The sequence below is a fragment of the Camelina sativa genome, chromosome 16, assembly GCF_030686135.1.
Source record: "Camelina sativa cultivar CO46 ecotype springtype chromosome 16, ASM3068613v1".
Lineage (NCBI taxonomy): Eukaryota > Viridiplantae > Streptophyta > Magnoliopsida > Brassicales > Brassicaceae > Camelina > Camelina sativa.
This window is the reverse complement of record NC_141895.1, coordinates 10,567,109-10,586,646: the sequence shown is the minus strand read 5'-3', so window position 1 is coordinate 10,586,646 and position 19,538 is coordinate 10,567,109. Positions and strand designations below refer to the sequence as shown.

The window sequence follows — 19,538 nt, the reverse complement described above, 5'->3', positions numbered from 1 at the left end:
TAACTTTCAAGATATTAAGATTTCGAGTTTTATTTCTTCATCAATATTGTAGATCTCTGTTTCATCTTTCTAATGATGCAAGTTTCAATATTTTCTGGGTTTTTGACTTATTTCACCATGTGTTCTTGTGAGTAGTTTGCTTAGGACCTTGAGGATGGGTTAGGCTGGGTTGACCTTGTGGTTTATTTGATTTGGTCAAGCTTGATTGTTGTAGATCTCTTCTAGGCTAGATGTTCTTAATGTTGATCCTATATCTGAGAAGGTAGGGTTTGATTTCAAGCATCTTAGCATCACACCAATGTTTAAGGAGCATAGATAAGGCTAGATCTAGAGCTTTCCATTAGGCTTGCTAAGAGATTAGAAGTCTTGTTTGGTTTGAGATGTATTGCTTAATGTCTGCTTGTGTAGATTCTTTACTTTGTAAGAACAAGTCTAGAAATGCATAGGTTTGATTGTTTCTTGCCATGAGAGTGGATTAAACATGTCTTAGAATAGTATGTCTAGAGATCAGCTCAAAGTTTGCTTGAGATTTGTTGACCAAGTTAGATAACCACAATGATTAGTTCAGCCCATGATTCCCTCCTCAAGGCCTTCTTTGTTTATTAATATCTTAGTCTAAATATCATTGCTTGCTTGTTGTTTGATTAGTTTTGCATTGCTCTGTTTTTATTGTGTTGCTCTGTTTTCACGTTTAGTCTAGCTCGACCCTGTGCTCGACCTACACTCGGTCGAGTGCTGCTCGAGTTCATCCCCAGAACTTGTGTTTATGATTTGTGATTTTCTTGTTTCATTCCTGTTTCATTTCTATAGCATTCACTTAGTTTTCTGTTCATTACTTGTCTTGCATTAGTTCATTAGCATAGTGTCTATTTCTGTTCTAGTTTCATTATAGCTTTAATTTGTCTGTTCTGTTTGCATTTAGTATCTTGTTCTAGTTGTTTTTACTTTCTGCATTTCATATCTCATTATAGGATTGTTAGTGACAAACAATCTTTACATTTGGCTTGACTTAGACTCATATGCACATCTTGATTGTTCACAAACACTCAGATTGGATTGACACCTCTTATACTACAATTGCGTAAGGGGAATTGAAACACCCTGACATCCATTCATTCATAACTCATCATTCCATACATCATTCATTCACCACCCACAGAAAAAGTCAGTTTCAATCTTATAGAATCAAACAAGATTTTCAAAGGGTGTCTAAATGGAAACATATTTATTGATTGGGGTTGTAGTGCAAATTTTTAGATATAAAAGTACGTTAGAATACAATTTTTAAGATAGAAAATTTAGTTAAATAAAAATTTAATTCCAAAATTATTTACTTAATTTAGTTTGGACTTATAAATTGTTGATTTGGCTATGAACACCATTTAATTATATTTGATTTAGATTGAACTCATAAATTACTCTAATTTTTGTGGAAACAAAAAATTGAAAGATGCAAACAATGTTTATCTACAAGTTACACCTAAAATATATATGAAATAAAATGAAAAATGAATGTTTAAGAAAGAAATACCAAGACAAAAAAAGAGCAAAATGAGAAGGGAAAAAAAGTAAAATGAAAATGAATAATTAGAGATTTTTTTAATTAAATTTGATGTAATACATCACGGAACAACATTTATATTAAAAAAATCAATAATGTTATATCTTTCATATTTATAAATTTATTATTAAAATTATATGACTTTAGTTCCAAAGAAAAATGAAAATAAAATAAGGATTTATATGAATATATACTTGTTTGTTGGACGTTCAAATAATTTGTATTATGTGAATTTTTATTATAATAAATCAATAGTTGTAGTTTTTCATAATATATTTTTAATATATATTATAAAATTTTATAGTTTCAGTTTTATGTGTGAGTGTGATAGAACGGGTTAAGATAGGTATAACATCTCTCATTTAACTCGTCTTAGATCTACATAAAATATTTTGTTCATTTTAGTAGGACAACCCGTAAAAAAAATATAATCATATTTATGTCTCTAATCCGCTCCATCACATGTTACACGAGTAATTTTTTGCTATAGTTTATCTCCTAGTAAAAGATAATAATTATAATACTCTAATAGTGAGCAAATGAAATTTATTAATTTATTAAACCGCATGTCTACATAAGTTAAGTATTACCAACCCGCCAATGTGAAACGTTGAATACACATTTTCATAAATTGAGGAATATATCCTTAAATATATATATCAAATCACAATATATGCATAAAAACTCTATATACTTATTAATCATATATATAATATAAAAATTCAAAATAAATTGAAATGAAATCAAAGAGGAGAACTATATAGTCTTCAATATCAGTTACAATCCAAATTCTCAAAAAGTTTTCAATAACAATATATTTTTAAGTAAATTTTCAAATCACTAGTTCAATAACATTGGATTTCAAAAAAAAAATCATGATTTAATAACATAAGATTTTTTATTTTTGTATGAACCACTTAAAATGTTAATGAATTCACAATCATATTCAAGATTTTGTGGATGCACATAAAAAAGTGTTGAAATTTTGAAAGTGTTATATTTCTTCAACAAATAGCCCTGATTTACTTTTAAGACTTTAAATATTTTTAAAGTCTTTACAGCCAATTTTTTGCCAATCAGACTTTTTTGGCTTTTATTTTTTTTTTAAGTTTTGAAAGTCATTTTTTTTTCTTCCTTGTTTCTCTTTTTTTTTAAAGCGTCAAAACCCAGGCTTTAGAACTAAATATTTTTTTAAAACATTCTTTTTTACCCTATTATATTTAAAAGCCCTCCAAAAGTATATATAAATATTTTTACATATTTTATTTTTATAAATTAATTATTCTCATTTTTTCTCATTCATTTAAGACCCATTTCAATAATAATTTTTTTTCATCTTCATCACTAATAATACTATTAAAGAGTTTATGAAATTCATAATTAATAAGAGAATAAACATTCAAAACATTAAAGCAAAAAAAACATTCAAAACAAATAAAAGACACTATTGATATTTGCCAGAATAAAATGAATCAAGAATCAATCACCAAAAACAAAAGAAAAATCAGAATATTGTTAGCGAAATTTAATATTGACTATTGGTATTATTACTATCTTTTAAGTTATTGTTGAAGTGTATTGTTAGCGAAATTTAATATTGACTAGTTTTTTTTAATCATGATATTTAAAAGAAATAGTTACATTCTATTTTTGGAAGATTACTTAAACCATTATAAATATAGTGACAAATATGTGTTTTCTTAGAACTTGCAAATCCAACACGTACTATAATCTCCACACATGTTTTTCTTTTTACGTTTCAGTAGATATTCATTGCATGTGGAACATTGAATTAATTTAGAACTTTTTTGTTTCTACAGAATGGCATCAGCTCGTAAGGTAACAATTTTTTTTTGTTTTTTTTAACATTATTGCTAAATTTATATGTCATGTTTTGCTAATACATTTTTTTTTGTTAAACATTTATAGAAACAAATTACATGGTCTGGTAATAATACCCATATCTTTCTTGAATTGTACAATTTACAACAGGATATAAGTTGGAAAGAACAACTGTTAACAAAAGAAGGAAAAGAAGAAGTAATTTCTAAATTTTTGCAACAGGATATAAGTTGGAAAGAACAACTGTTAACAAAAGAAGGAAAAGAAGAAGTAATTTCTAAATTTTTGCAACAGGATATAAGTTATCCTGGAAAAATTTTCATAATCACGATATCAATCTGAAATTGTGGTATAGTACATACCAAAAGTTACGCAAAAAAACAGGAATTCATGTCAATGAATCTACGGGAGAAATCAAGATGGATAAAGAATGGTGGGAAGACCGAAAAACGGTAAATTGTATTTAATAATCTTTAATCAAATATTATATACCTTATTACAAAATATATAATGATGGTGTATGCCATTTACAGGAATATGGTGTAGGAGTTGCTCATATACAAAAAAGGGGCTCAAAGACCTTGATATGCTGGAAAGAATATTCAGAGACGTGATTATTGGAACGAATGACGGGTGGGTAGTTGGAAATGGTCCCGATGGGTATGTGCTAGTGCAAGATTATGGGACTGACACACAGACCAAAGTAGATGAACCTAACATGGGCGGTGACCAGGAAGAAAATTTTCATGTACCTCCACACAACGAAAACCCTACTGAAAGATAGAAAGTGCATCAAACCGCTGTGAGACGCAAACGTAAAGGTTCAGGAAGCACTGAAAAAACTAAAATTTCGATGGCATATGACAGACGTTCGGAGACTATTAAAATTGCAAGGGACGCCATGTGTTCTGACAGAGAGAGAGAGCTGTCCGTCATATACACCAGTTATCTAATATCGAATACAACTCATCTTTCTATTGGGATGTGATTACCCTAATTGAAATAATGAGGCAGCTCGGCAAATGGTTCTAGGATTATCAAACGATGAACATGTGCTCAATTATCTGCAACGATCAATGTCTTACTCTTATTAGTTCTATTTCATGGAGTTTTTTTTATGTTTTTAAAAAATAAGATTTTAGCGTTCACTACTATTAAAATAAGTTTTTAGCTTTCTTTACTTAATAATTTTTGTATTTTTAATGTATTAAATAAATATATGGCTAGACAATTCATATTTAAATGGAGTTGACTCAAAAAACTTAGCACATGTAGATCGGTCAGTTGTCAACAAACCAACTAAATTTTAGCCTATCTACGAGCTAATTCTAAGGAAAACAATCACTTGATTAAATACTGTAGTTACGTATGTTCACCCTATAAATCACTATGTATCTCTATTTCATTTATAAATAAAAACCAGTCTCGTAAAAGATTTCAGAGTTATGGCATCATCATCATCATCTTCACGTAAGGTAATGTCAAAGACACAATTTTAAAATCTATTGATTTGTATTTTAATCTGATAACTAATATATAAATTATTATTATGGGAAATACTTGAAGATGAAGAAGGTGATTATTTATTGCTTGAAGATGATCCAGATATTAGAGTAGTGAGGCCTTTATGTTCAGATGGAGTCCGAGGAAGTAATTTTCTTCATGATATGATCAATGGTTATCCACAACAATGCCAAAATATCTTAAGGATGTGGCCGGAGGTTTTTAGCAAATTATGCAGCGATCTCGAAGAAAAATATGGTTTGTGTGACACATCTAACATGTCTGCCAAAGAGAGTGTGGCTATGTTTCTACACATGTGTGGACATAACATAACACAAAGGAATGCAATGCGTACATTCGGACATTCAGCTGAGACGATCTCCAGAAAAATTCATGAAGTTCTTGATGTAGTTGTGTTGATGGCCACTGATATGTTTGCACCAAATCTTACAGCTCTTACGCAAGTTCAACCAAAATTGCACGCTGACCGACGTTATTGGCCACATTTTAAAGGATTTATCGGTGCAATTGTTGGAACACATGTACCTGTCATGGTTTCTGGACAACAGAAACAAAGATATTGGAATAGGCACGGCGATACAACTATGAAAATTCTCGCAATATGTAACATAGACATGATGTTTACATATATTTATGTTGGTATTCCCAGATCTGCACATGATGCCAAAGTTCTCTCGCTTGCTATGGAAGGTGATCCTGATTTTCCACACCCACCTGATGGTAAATATTACCTTGGAGATTCAGGATATGCATTACAGCGTGGATTTTTTTGTCCATATAGAGGAGAACGATATCACCTATCTGGTTTTAGAAACCAACCAGAGAGAAGTTATAAAGAAATGTTTAATCGCCGTCATTCATCACTTCGATATGTTATTGAGAGAACATTTGGAGTATGGAAACGAAAATGGCGAGTCGTGAGAGATGAAGCGAGATATAAGCTCGCAACGATGAGAAAAATTGTCGTGGCGACTATAACCCTCCATAATTTTATTCGTAATACACATATTTAAGATCCAGATTTTCAATCAGAATGTGTACATGCCTCAAATGAGGAAGAACTTCCAAATGTGATGGAGCGAGACGTTAGTTCAAGACAATACATGGAAGGTATTCGTGATGAGATTGCTAATGCTATGTGGGCTAGTCGTCACTAGTTTTTTTTTTTTTTTTGCATTATTTAAAATTTAATAAGTTAATAAATTGATGTCTACAACTTCAATTATTTATTTCTTATTTTTATAGTTGTTTGTTTTTAATTAGTTTTCAAACAAAATTTCATATTTGATTGATTTATATTTTTAAAATTTTTAATTCATCATTAATAAAATTTATTTTGTCATTAAAATGTTATATAAATATATTTCTGACATAATATATATTTATTATTAATACTTATAATAATATTTAAAATAACAGCTACAGCTTTAAAAGTTGTAGGTAAATAATCAGATTTTAACAGTTAAAGTTTCTACAGTCAAAGCATCAACAGCCAAATTCTCTGCAGCTAAAATTTTAAAGTCAAAGTCTTTACAGCCAAAAGGAACAGCCGTTACCAATCAGGGTCATAGTAATCATATGATAAGAAGGTAGACAATATAACACGCAAGTAATAGTGACATGTTATATATGTACCATATCTCAAGTGAAAAGGAAGGTTTAAACTATAGTTTAAGAGAAAATAGATATATGAGAGTTTATTCTTTGAATCAAATTGTCTTAACCAAAATAAACGATATGTTTATGAAGAAAAATGTGAGGTTGAAGTTTGTGAGATTTGATTAAGAAAAATGTAAGTTTGTTCTGGTTCCATGTTAATTAAGTTTGTGACATTAAAACTGATAATCGTTATTATAAATGGAACAACATTTGCTGTAAAGGAATTTAATTATCATATTAGTTAAAAATAATTTTTCTTTTACTTTCACTTAGTTATGATAAGTGATGTTCAGTATTTGGAGGGCACTGAAGTAAAATAAATGCTAAAAATAGTCGTTTGTTTCTTAATGTCAACATCATCCTTCTATACCTCAATACGTTTTTTAATTTGCTTATGTGGTTTGGAGAGAGAGAGGAATGATAACGTAAAAGAAGGAAAACACGAAAACAACACAAAAGGATTTGGTTGTTTTGCTTTTAGAATGCTAAATGACAAATACATACGGGTAAGAAGGCGTGACTCCCTCTCCTCCCCTCCCACTTTTCATTCCCATTTATAAATTTAATTCTCAATTCAATCCAAATCTCATCATCTTAATGTTTTAAACAATGGATAGTGCATCTACAAGCCATAAACGCAAGAAAATTGAGGAGCATTCAAAGAAGAACAAGAAGAGGCAACACGCAAGAGACAATAATGTAGAAAAAAAGATGGAAGAGAAGAGAAGTGGGACTAATGAGGATAATTTTGGAGTTTTCGAGTTCCCGTGGATGAAGGAGAGTATGATCTCAACCTCGCTTGATTGGAGTCTACCGGAATCTCTTTTTCCTGTCTTAGATGATGGCAATGAGATGTTTGAAGAGATTAATAATGTGAGATGGCCAGTTAAACGGGTTAGTAATTTGAGGTTTGAGTTTGAGGACTTTGAATGCCTCTGGACTTCTATTTCGGATTAGATTGACATATTTTATAGCCATGTATTTATAAAAATTGCATTAAGAATCTAGGACCAAACAAGGAAACTCTTTTTCATTTTTGTTTTGTATTAAAAATAATGTCTTTGTTGAGATGTAATAGATTTTTGTTATACTTCTCTTCGGGCCTAAATCATCATTACATACAAATGTTAATTACATATGATTATAACGTTAGGATCAATAATATATAGAATCATAAGTACATATATGCATGTATATGATCTTCTTCCTTTTTTTAGATGCATGCTTCATTCTTTTTCTACTTTTCTTGTTCCAACATATCCTCTCTTTGAATACCTTACACTGAAGATAATAGGATAAATCTATAATACTATGAGATTAATGTAACCTAGACGCTTAACAAACTGAATAAATAAATTCTCGACTATTATTTTGTAGAATTATGTCACATATGAATTCATTATCACTTTATTCTAGGGATGGGAAAACTTAAATATATAGGATGAGGGCTTTACCTGTCGAATCACGTTTTATTGTAAGAAAATTTGTCAGAAAATTTGTCAGAAAATGGAAGAAAATTGAAACGACCTAACCCGTTTTTTAAAAATAATAATAATAATAAACTACGACTAGTGGTCCCATATCCACTAGCCACCTAACCACAATCACAAAACAATAGCGGAATAACAATACCAATTAAATAATTAATAATAATCCAATATAGAATAACCAATATCCAATCCTAACAATTTCAATGTCAAACAACAGGAAAACAAGGAACCGGCAACCTAGCAAGTTCTAAAGACCAACTCTAGCAACCTAGCAACGCCAGACAACATCCAATCGAGTCCCTAGAACATCTTCCTCTTCATTGCCTTGATTCCACGATCACCCTTTGCCTTTACCTGCACCACAAACACAAATTGAGATGCATGAGTATTTGATAAATACTCAGTGAGGCAATCCTCCCATCTATTGGGCTATACACACAAGCAATAATGACTCCAATGTTCCAAACAATCAACAAACAAAACACACAAACCAGGAAAACGAACATCGTTACAATGGAAGGGAGGTGTCAACCGACACTACCCCACAGTGTCGATCGATGCCCATTTTTACTGGTGTCGACCGACACCAAGTGGTGTCGATCGACACTCCACCTGCAACTCCAATCCGCGCGAAACCGAGAGTCGAATCTGGCTTCCCAATCTCCTCCAAATCATCCAATACTCAAAACCCATGCCGGAAACATCATTAGGAACCTGTATAATCCAATCCCCAGCAAGAAAACACACAAAAACAACAACAAACAAGCAAGAACAAGGAAATCAATGGCTTAGATTAGCCATGGTCATGCACTCACCTCTTTGCACGAAGATTCAGACCAATAGCAACGAATCCAACCCTCCTAGCAAGCTTCTATCTCCCCCTTAGCCTCAAATCTCCCAAGAACAGCCAACGATCTTCTCAAAAATCACCAAAATCTCAAAAACAAGGTTTTTCTCTCTTTTCTCTCAAAAACAAGAGAACGGCGACAAACACAACTTGCCAAAACCCTCTTCTGCGACGAAACACCTAAATAGTTCGGTTCAATGGTTTTCCCTAAACCAAACCGGTTCAAATAGATAATTAAATCGATCTGATCGAACCAGAATAAGTGGTTTCGACCGACACCACATGAGTGTCGATCGACACCCACCCCCAAAACGCAGAGTTTTGGTTCGCGGGCGTTACAAAAATAAATAGGAAACAGAGCAAAATGAATTTGGTAGGAAATTTTCCTTCCAATTTCCTACAAAAACTTTATCGAAGCAATTTCGTATGAATATTTCCTTCCAATTACTTTCGAAATTTCTTTCCTACAAAATGATTGAATCATTTCAAAATGATTGAAATTTCTTTCCTACAAATGATTGAATGTTTTAATATTTTAGTAGGAAAATGGTAATAGCTATGAGGTAGGAAAATAGTTGGAACTTGTTTCCTACTAATATTTAGGTAGGAGAATGAATAAAACGTTTTTTCCATTTTTCCACAAAATTTTTATGAAAATGTTTTCGTAGGAAATTTCTAGAAATTTTTTCCAAAGCTGGTTTCTTTCGGGCGATTACTTCCAATATTTTTCGTAGGAAAATGGAAAAAAATGTATGTTGACTGCTTGGGGCATGACCTCCACAATTAAGAGGCACCATTTATGAGAGGAAACGAGGGAGCAACATGATACGTTAATGGAGAATTTAATAAGAGACAATTGGTTGAGGGTTCGTGCATCATTTGCTGACCGTTTCTGCCCAAGAGTTTTCTCCTCCTTCATTTGTGTAGGGCATTAATTCACTCTTTTAAATTTCATTTCACCTTCTACAACGTCACCTGTAGAGAAGGACACATGTAGAGCTTCAGGTTCATCTGTGGAGAAGTTAGCTGGTGATCTGCGAAGATTGCCGAAGTTCATCTTTTATGACTGTGTTTTTTTTTGTTTTTAATGAAATCCTTTAAAATTCTAGCTCAAATAGTATGATTTTGAGATGAATATTTTTCAACTAAAAAGAAAAAAATGTCTCCTAAAATCATTCAAAGTAGCATTCTAAAACAAATAGTGATATTTTAAATAACAAGAGATTTAAAGTTGGTTTTGTAACCTATTGATTGAATAACAAGGGATTCTGAATTATTTTAAAGGATTTTATATAAATCTTAGTTGAATAACATAGGATTTCATGAGATTTTTAAAATCCTCAATTGAATAACAAATGATTTTAAAAATACTTTAAAATCCTTTAAAAAGTAAAGTTCAATACCCCCCTCTAATTGACGACACAAAGGGTTTACTTAATGATACTTCAGGAACTGTGTAAAACAAGTTTTTCAATTAATACAACTCAGTAGACCTCGTTTTGTCGTCTATTTACTAATTTTGGACGCGATACATTTTTACATGATTTTCGATGTTTTATTACGTAGAGTACACTGCCATGTAAACCTAGTAAGAAGAATTTGGAGTCCAACTTCATGGACGTAAACAGAAAAACTAACAGAGGTTATCTAATGAATAAGTTTTTTTGCATTCACTTTTGTCACCATTTAACATCTTTGTATAAAATTCTATTTCATTTTGCATATGATAAGTCAAATTAAAAAAGTGTTTGCAACATATAGTTGGAATAGTTCAAATCTATGTTACCGCACCAATAACGCATGTTGAAGGTTTACAGAAACTACATTTTCGCACAATTTTAGCAATAAAAAAGGGAATATAATTTTGGTGAAGGTTTACGGAAACTACATTTTGGCACAATCAGTCATCTTAAACAACACGATTCCACAAACAGTCTCGTATCCAACAAGGAAACTCATCTGCGCCAAGTTGCCATAAATGGTCAGCTGGTCATTTGCGGCAAATGCAAAGCAATACAAATCTTCAGACACTTCCACAAATGTATTCACCTTGTCGAGTTTCACATCACCTCCTTTGAAACCCTAGCTAGAGTTGTTTCTACAACATAGACTCAAAACTCCACTAGGATCTTGTGTTTGTTCTGCTTCTATTGTTGAAGCCTTGTTGAATCAAGGATTCACACAATGAATTTGTTTGAGTGGGGAACAAATTCACTTAAGACTTCTCTCTAAAAAACTGGATTAAAGCAAGAAAATAAAGAGGGATTATGATCTTTTAAAGAAGAAGTTAGGGTTTCTCTCAAGAACAACAAAGAACTAGGGTTTTTTGTATTATTTTCTAGATGATTTACATGGGGAAGGAGTCTTCCTATTTATATGAGAGCCTTGATTACAAGATAAGTCTACTTTCCTTAAATCTAAGATCAAATATAAGTTAAATTTCTCTTTTTGCAGATGAGGTCAGACTCAGAGGCGGACTTGGATGTCGGCCTAACGACTTCACTGGGTTTCTGCTTGCAGGCCCACTTAGCTGGCCTTAAAAGGGGGGGGGGGGGGGGGGGGGGGGGGGGGTTATCTAGTTTGGTTGATCTTTAGAAACAATCGGTTTACCTTTGGTTTAGGTCGGTATGTCGTGGGTGCTAAATCTCGCACCAACAGTTAGTCCCCCCCCCCTAGTTCGGTATATTCGAATATTCATTTGAGTTTCTGAATTGGAAGAAACAATATTCGATCTAATGGTCAGCATCTAGGTCGGAAGCCGAATTTTTTGACTAGCTTTTATTTATGCTTAAGGGTGATCTATCCCAAGAATCACTTTTTTGGAATTTTTTCCATACTTAAAATTTTCACTTCGTACAATGATTTTCAGTTCGGATTCCCAATAATTACTGTATTTGGAACTTTACAAGTTGTGAGACGTCTCTCGGCTTACATCAAGTAATCCTATGTTTAATAATAATTTGGAGATAACTTTGGGCTCCGTAGGTCAGTGGTTTTGTCCCAAGTAATCTTGGCTTTTAAGGGGAGCGAAATACTTGGCTCGGCTTATCCCCTTTCATCTAGTTTGGAGACGGATTGCGAAAAAAAAACTCTAGGTTTGGCTTATATTTCCGTCCGAACTAGAGCTCAGGTGCAAAATAAAAACTATGGGGTCAGCTTATTCCTCAATTAAGAGTTTGACGGGAGCGAGATATTGGGCTCGACTTATTCCCCTTTTGTGATTTGATGCGAGTCGAGCATCTGGCCAGGATGTCGAAAGATTCAATTAGAACAAAACTGAGGCTATTTGAAGATGAACTGAAATCGAAGCTGTCTACTGACGACCTAAAACTGAAGCTATCTGAAGACGACCTGAAACTGAAGTTCTCTAAAAACGAATTGAAACTGAAGCTGTCTGAAGATGAACTGAAACTAAAACAGTCTGAAAACAAACTGAAACTGAATCTGTCTAAACATGAATTGAAACTGAAGCTTTCTGAAGACAAACTGAAATTAAGTTGTTTGAACACGAAATGAAACTAAATGTGTCTGAACATGAACTGAAACTGACTTATCTGAAGACGAACTGAAACTTAGGTTGTCTTAAGACGACCTGAAACTTAGGTTCTCTAAAGACGACCTAAAACTGAGGTTGTCTGAGGACGAACTGAAACTGAGTATTCTGAAGACGACCGGAAACTGAGGTGTCTGAGGACGACCTGAAATGGAGGTGTCTAAGGACGAACTGAAACTTAGCTGTCCGTTTAAGGGAGAATTCATCCTTGATTTGCGAATGTGGAGCTCTTCTTTGATTTGCGAGCGTGGAGCTCGGCATTCGTAATCGTTTAGTTCCGATTGTCTAACTCGGCTTTTAGATTTTAGGAGCGAGTTGCGGAGCCTGTCCTTAACTTTCGAGCTTGGAGTCTGGTTTCAGATTCCCGAAATAGGTTATATATATATATATATATATATATATATATATGAGGTATGTCTATTTTATATATACAGAACTAATGAGTTCGGATTCCCGAACTGGTTTTTTATATACCAGGTATGGCTCGGCTTTTTGTTTTTTATATGCGAGGCAAGACTCAACCTTTAAAAAAAAAAAATAAGGATCCTTGCTTCACAATGATCAGATACGCCATCATGTTGATGAGATCCCTCACAATAATAAATCATGCAACAATAGAGCTCAAATCTATCGTGGAATAAAAAATCAAGAGTGCTAGGCATGTGATAAAGATGATAGCAAATCAAATGAATATGATCAAGTGATAATGATTTTCAAGTTCATGTGTTTTGATGATTCTTTATGGCATATATGGTATGAGGATATCTAGCTTGACCTGATTTAAGCAAATTAACATATATAAATGTATAGAAAAATTATTTCGATGAATGTGTTTGTTTCAGAAACACGGTTATAGCTTTTGGTAGGCATAGCCGATTAACATGAAATTGGTTTTGTCAGAAAGATAAGTTCCGGGTTTCAAATTCATATGTACATCGGCGTTTAGCGTTTTATAAAATATATTATAAAATTAGAGATTTAAAAATGAAATAGAAAAGGATAATTTTATTATGCATATAAAAATAAAATAGAAAAATAAATTGATTAGAGCCCACAAATACTTTCGTTTCCATCTCACCAAAAAGTTGAACGAAAAATAATAAGCCCATGGTAAAATATTAGGTCTAACACACTTTTGCAATGAATGTAAATAATTTATTAAAATTCATATAATATACATGTGAATATTATAACTTAGCATTAGTAAAAAATTAAAATAATTGTTAATAGGGTAACAATTATATTAGATACTTTAATAATCAAGAAAACATAACTACAAATAGTATTTTATATTTCTCATTGTGCATAACAAATCCATATTTAAAAAAAAATCAATAACAATGGTGCATTTCTATAAAAAGAAAAAAAAATATTTTTGCAAATTTAATTAAGTTTACAAAAATGAAAAATAAAATGAAATAAAAATGATAATATCGACCCAAGCATGTGTGACGCACATGTCTATTTATAGTCATGTATAACGTTAATAAAAGCCGAAAAAATGCTTATTAATTACTCCCTCCCCTTTAAATTTAGTGGCAATCCAGTGTTGAACATGTTATATGCCAATGCTCTATCTAGAATAACAAAGTAAGCTAAGTAATGTATTTACCAACTGAAAATGATCATATTTTCCTGCATGCATTATTAAAGTTATAAATCACTGAATTAATCAATACAATTAAGGCCCTAATTAGTAATAGATTTTTAAGACTTTCAAAAATGTCTAAAGCCATGACAACTATTTATTTGTCAATCACATTCAACTTTCTTTATATTTTTGGGACTTGTTGATTTAGATTCAAAAAAATAATTGAATAATTTTTTTACCTTCTCATAATATTTCACCGGCACAAGACTCTATCAAATGTGAGAGTTGATGTTGTTGTACTATAAGGTGAGTTTGTAATGTTCCAAACACCTTATTGCATAGTGTTCTGAAATATCAGTTCTTTTTTTTTGTTTTCGTGTCAAAGAATGTTGATATGATTGTTTCCTAATTCTCCATAATACAGTACTTATTATGATAAGTTGGTATATTTTTATCTCTCTAATTATTTAATAAATTTGCTTTCAGGTATATAATGAAGAAGATTGTGATACCCCAATTTTAGAGACTTGTGGAGAGGTTTAAAAGAATTGATTTGGCTACCTATGTCACCAAAGTGCACTTATCTTTTCGGTCAAGGGTTCTGAGAGAACTCCACAGTCAACAGTTAAGCGTGCTTATGTTGGAGTAGTCTCAAGATGGGTGACCTTCCAGGAAGTGACAGTCGGAACTATGTGAGTGAGGACAAAAAATGGGGAAAAATCATGTGGTGATTTGTAGGGACGGTAACAAGTCTTTACAGCCTCCCGGACGTAGCAAACCGGTCGTCGGATATTGATGGGCTTACGGGCCTAGTGAGAGAACGTGAAGCCCATTAAGGAAGGTGGACTCATGAAATGGGATTGTATATGGGCCCACTATGAGGTGGCGGTCAGGGCGTTACAAGTGGTATCAGAGCCGAACCCAGACGAGTGTGGAGTCGAGTGGGCTCATACCGTCAGGGGGTGACGGTCTTGGTGCGCAACGGGGACGTTGCGATTTGTTTGTGGGGGTTAATTGTGACACCCCGGTTTTAAAGACTTGCAGAGAGGTTTAAAAGAATTGATTTGACCACCTATCTCACCAAAGTGCACTTATCTTTTTGGTCAAGGGTCCTGAGAGAACTCCACAATTAAGCGTGTGCTTATGCTGGAGTAGTCTGAGGATGAGTGACCTTCCGGGAAGTGATTGTCGGAACTGTGTGAGTGAGGACAAAACACATAAAAAGATCATGTGGTGATTTGGAGGGACGATAACAAGTTTTTAAAGCCTCCCGGACGTAGCAAACCGGCCGTCGGATGTTGATGGACTCACAAGCCTAGTGAGAGGACGTGAGGCCCATTAAGGAAGGTGGACCTATAGACTAGAATTGGACATGGGGCCCACTGAGAGATGACAGTCGGGACGTTACAAATATGTTTAGATACGCTTGTTCCTTAAGCACGATCCGAACGAGGATATTAGATCATTAAGGATCCGCGTGTTTTTATTTAATTAGATTACCTTTTTGCCTTTGATTTAGTTTTTTTAATTCTTTTTTTTTTCTGGAAGTATATAATAGAATAATTGTTTTTTTTTTTAAAGCTTAGAATGTACTCCCCAATTAATAGTATAGATATCAAACTTTATTAAACAAAAATATCAAAATTTGTCAATAGACAATACTTAGTAATAAAAAAAAATCACAATGAGAGAACTCAAAACTGTTGTCACTCAACTAATAAAGTGATCCAATAACCACTAAACAACAATAAATGTGATACTTTAGTTGAATACATTATATTACTCTTTTCTTCGAGTGTGTGTCTCATGCTAGTCCGGTTCTCTTTACTACAACATTACGGCTGTTCAAACGATTAAGCCTAAAACCAAAGTCACTGTTAAGCATACATTTTTTTCATTTTAGTTTGGATATTTGGGATATAGAGACTTCTACATATAAATTTCAGGTATATTATCTACTCCAAGTCTAAAGGACAGACTTATTTACTTCTACAAGTGCGCTTCACAACAACTGCTGCTGCCGGACTGTGAAATGAATAATTCATGAAAAGAGATCTATCGGGCGAGCAAGAGTTCACAAAGAAAGTATCATCCGACCGTTCAACAATCCTTACGTTGTTTCAATACTTTTGTGGTAAAAGAAGTTGACACATTTAAGTATAAACACATTTATTTGGTGACAAGCTTTGCAATATGAGAAGCTTAACTTGAATCAGAATTCACCCACATAACTGCAAGAGTCACAAGAGAAGCATAGATTGAAGTAGGCAGCTTCTGCACAACTTTGCCAACTCCTGGAACACCTTCTGTGGCCCTCTTCGTAGCTATAGCCACAGTAGGAGCCACAATCAAAGATATGATCAAACCCTGACTAACCACATTGAATGTCTCAGCCGTAAGCTGCTCAAAAAACTTCACAAACTCCTCCCTATCAATTTCTCCATCCAAGTTGATATCACAGTTCTATTATCCAAAAAAAACAAAACATCACACAAACAATATGAGCACTCAAATATACCAAATCTTCCAGAGACTTTAATAATTTGTTTGTCTCCATTTTCTTTTACTATGTATTTTTTTTTCCAGAAATATCCACAATTTAAAAATTAAGATCATATTAGTAAAAATTTCGGTAGACGCTAATCAAGCGTTTGTCCAGCCAACTAACCACAAATTAATCAATGGTTTTCTTTTTCCATAATACTTATGTTTCACTTTTGATTTTTTTTTCATAAAAGGTATTTCTCTTTAATTCATTGAAAATCGATTTAAAAATAAGTTAAATCACTTTTGAAGACCAATTTAATCGGGTGCCTTTAAAAACAAAAGTTTAGTAAAATTTTCCAATTAAAAGTTAAAGCAAACGCAAAACAAATAAAAAAAAAAAAAAAAAAAAATCATCAGCTTGTGTTTAAAAATTGCGAATTCGTTTTTCATTTCTTTTCACCTTTAAACACAAACGCAAAAGCAGTAAGTAATTCAGCGTTTGGGTGTTAACAACGTCTCTAGAAAAAGTGAAAGAGTACGTAGTACCGTCATAATGCTTCTGACAAGATCCTTAGAAGGCGGATCGAAATGAGGACCAGGCAATCTCTTGTTTATGTCACTGACGAACATCACAACACCAAGAGAATATTAATACATAAAATTGTCTAAATCAGTAAATTAACCCTCGAATTGTTTTTTTTTTTTTACTTGTAAACGAGAAGCACGGCGATGTATAGCTCTTCAAACGTAAGATTGGCTCTTCCAGTTTGAATCTTGAACCGATCGAAAACACGATCACATATCGCTTCTACCTGCTCATGCCTCCATTCTTTACCTGTAATTACGATTGCGATCACATTCACATACCATAAGAAGCAATTTCATTATCTATACAAAGTTAAATTACTTGACCATAAAACTGATTCTGATTTGTGAATGAACCAATACTACAAATTAAAAAGCAATTTTTTTCAAACCTCGGAGCTTGTTAAAGACTTGTCCCATGGCGATGAATGATCTTTCTTCTCGTCTGATTGATTGCACAAAAAATGATTTTTTTTTTTAGTTTTAATATATATGTGGATCTGAGTGGAGGCGTGAGGTTCCAATTCCAGTAACGATCCAAAGATTTTTTTTTTATTTTTCCTCCTTCGTTAATTAATTTAGGCCCATTTAAATGTTGGTCAACGGCCCATTAATGTTTCGAGCACTTATTAGTTCACTATCAAAAGATCATTTTCAAGAAGTACTTATGAACCCTCTTTGTTTTATTGATTTGTTTATTTCCTTACCTTTTTATCATCCATGAACTTGTTTGCTTTAAACATGTTTGAATAATTTATTATTACATAGTTGGTTGGGTTTAAGGGTGCATGATTCACGGATTCTATGAACTAGAATAGATCATAGGAAAGTAAACCCACCATAACTGCAGAACTTTACTAACACATAGACTTGAACGAGTTTTTCCTCATGGCCTGCCAAGTGGTTAACTCATGGTGTCTAGTGAACCAATCGAACTTGATCAATTAACGAATATCTAGTTGTTGTGTTGTTGCTTGCTAATGGGTTGGTGCCCTCCGGGTTGGTGGAAGCTGGGTTGGTCGTTTGTTGGTTGGCCGGGTTCCGGAACTTGGCAGCAAACTCAAGGTCTTTTTCCGCGAGGTAGTCGAAGTATGCATCGTAGCTATGCATTCATTGAGCATTTTCTTGGATTTGAGTTGCATGGGTTTGGATACACTCCTCAGCTGCAGCAAGTTTCTGAGCCAATATAACTGGATCATTAGCTGGAGACGGATGTGGTGGACCGCTACTGGAAGAGGACGCTTCAAACTGCAGAGGACCAACTCCAAAAATCCTGTTTTTCTTCTTTGGAGCAACCTAACAACAGAACAACAAACAAAATCGCAAGTTATCACATTCAAAACAATTGAAGATATCAGAAAACAAGATAACACAAAACAATTGGTGGGGGAATGATATACAAAAGAATCACAAGTTATAACATACAAAACCATCAAAGATATCACATACACAAGATTCACAAATTATCACAACCAAAACAATGGCAACAGTTCAACCAACAGTCAAAACACTGATAACAGTTCAACATTTCAAACAAAACAATCGCAATATATCAAAAAATCATTAGAAATACAATCATTAGTATTTAAAACCAACAAAACTAAAAATTTGTAACTTACCTCAGTGTAAATTTTGTTTTTGATATGAATGGGCACCCCACCAGAAGCAGAACTCTCTCCATTATCCTCTATACACATCTCAGATTCCAACTCTTGAATCTTGGACGACACTTCATTAAACAAGGACTCGGACTTGCCATCAGTAAATGAGCCATCCGGTTTTCGTTGAGTGTCTTCTAGGATTCGTAGGAAATCCAGAGTTAGCTCACCAGTGATCTCATACTTGAAAGAAAAAAAAACATTGATTAGTTACCAAATAAAAGAGTTCAGAAGGCACAATTATAAAAGAAAAAAAAAAACTTAAAGAACTTACATGCTTTCGAGCACGGGCTATAAACGACGTTTGGTCTGAATGGTGCTTGTATATTCCGGTGCCCTCCGGATCATGATAGCGAGCATTCTGACTCTTGTTGCTCTTGATTTCTGTTTTTGGATCAAGCCAATACCGAACAAGACCAGCCCATACCTGAGGATCAATCCATCGTGGCTTTGCCTCATCTCCTTTAAGCTTCCACTTTGACTTCCACCATGACATTTGATCACACATCCTGTCCTTCAACTTGCCCTCAAACTCTTGCCTCACTCTATCGTTTATGCTACGGTCCCAATTGTATATTTGCTTGCAAAAAAAAAAGGATAACTCTATATTTAATAAATAGCAAACAAAGAGACTGAACTTACCGCAAACGTTTCATACCAATGATCTACCACTGCATTCGGCGTTTGTGTCCAACTGGCATAGGACTCTTGGAAATCTCTTTCAAATATGCTTCGAACAGT

At 33.4% G+C, this 19,538-nt stretch overlaps 3 protein-coding genes across 3 annotated transcripts; 2 read left to right on the top strand and 1 right to left on the bottom strand.

The window, feature by feature from the left end:
• The first annotated feature begins 5,184 nt into the window (after positions 1-5,184).
• LOC147925424 (uncharacterized) lies at positions 5,185-6,084 on the top strand. Its single transcript, XM_087492623.1, has 2 exons — positions 5,185-5,647; positions 5,942-6,084. Exons 1-2 carry the CDS (start codon positions 5,185-5,187, stop codon positions 6,082-6,084), a joined length of 606 nt encoding a protein of 201 aa, XP_087348749.1.
• A 1,033-nt stretch (positions 6,085-7,117) lies between these two features.
• Positions 7,118-7,679, top strand: LOC104750252 (uncharacterized). Its single transcript, XM_010472025.3, has one exon. It carries the CDS (start codon positions 7,196-7,198, stop codon positions 7,541-7,543), a length of 348 nt encoding a protein of 115 aa, XP_010470327.1. The 5' UTR covers positions 7,118-7,195; the 3' UTR covers positions 7,544-7,679.
• Positions 7,680-16,093: 8,414 nt separating this feature from the next.
• LOC104750253 (uncharacterized) lies at positions 16,094-17,678 on the bottom strand. Its single transcript, XM_010472026.3, has 4 exons — positions 17,532-17,678; positions 17,263-17,389; positions 17,101-17,173; positions 16,094-16,530 (listed from the first exon to the last, which is right to left on the bottom strand). Exons 1-4 carry the CDS (start codon positions 17,557-17,559, stop codon positions 16,270-16,272), a joined length of 489 nt encoding a protein of 162 aa, XP_010470328.1. The 5' UTR covers positions 17,560-17,678; the 3' UTR covers positions 16,094-16,269.
• Between the last annotated feature and the right edge of the window lie 1,860 nt (positions 17,679-19,538).

What these genes read in the sequence shown, in the direction of transcription:
- LOC147925424 (XM_087492623.1), top strand. Translation starts at nt 5,185, where the DNA reads ATGTCTGCCAAAGAGAGTGTGGCTATGTTTCTACACATGTGTGGACAT. An exon ending in TTTTCCACACCCACCTGATG is followed by an intron (nt 5,648 to 5,941) that starts GTAAATATTACC and finishes CACATATTTAAG; the next exon opens with ATCCAGATTTTCAATCAGAA.
- LOC104750252 (XM_010472025.3), top strand. Translation starts at nt 7,196, where the DNA reads ATGGATAGTGCATCTACAAGCCATAAACGCAAGAAAATTGAGGAGCAT.
- LOC104750253 (XM_010472026.3), bottom strand. Translation starts at nt 17,559, where the DNA reads ATGGGACAAGTCTTTAACAAGCTCCGAG. An exon ending in AGTCTTTAACAAGCTCCGAG is followed by an intron (nt 17,390 to 17,531) that starts GTTTGAAAAAAA and finishes TCGTAATTACAG; the next exon opens with GTAAAGAATGGAGGCATGAG. An exon ending in TTGTCAGAAGCATTATGACG is followed by an intron (nt 16,531 to 17,100) that starts GTACTACGTACT and finishes TTTGGATAATAG; the next exon opens with AACTGTGATATCAACTTGGA.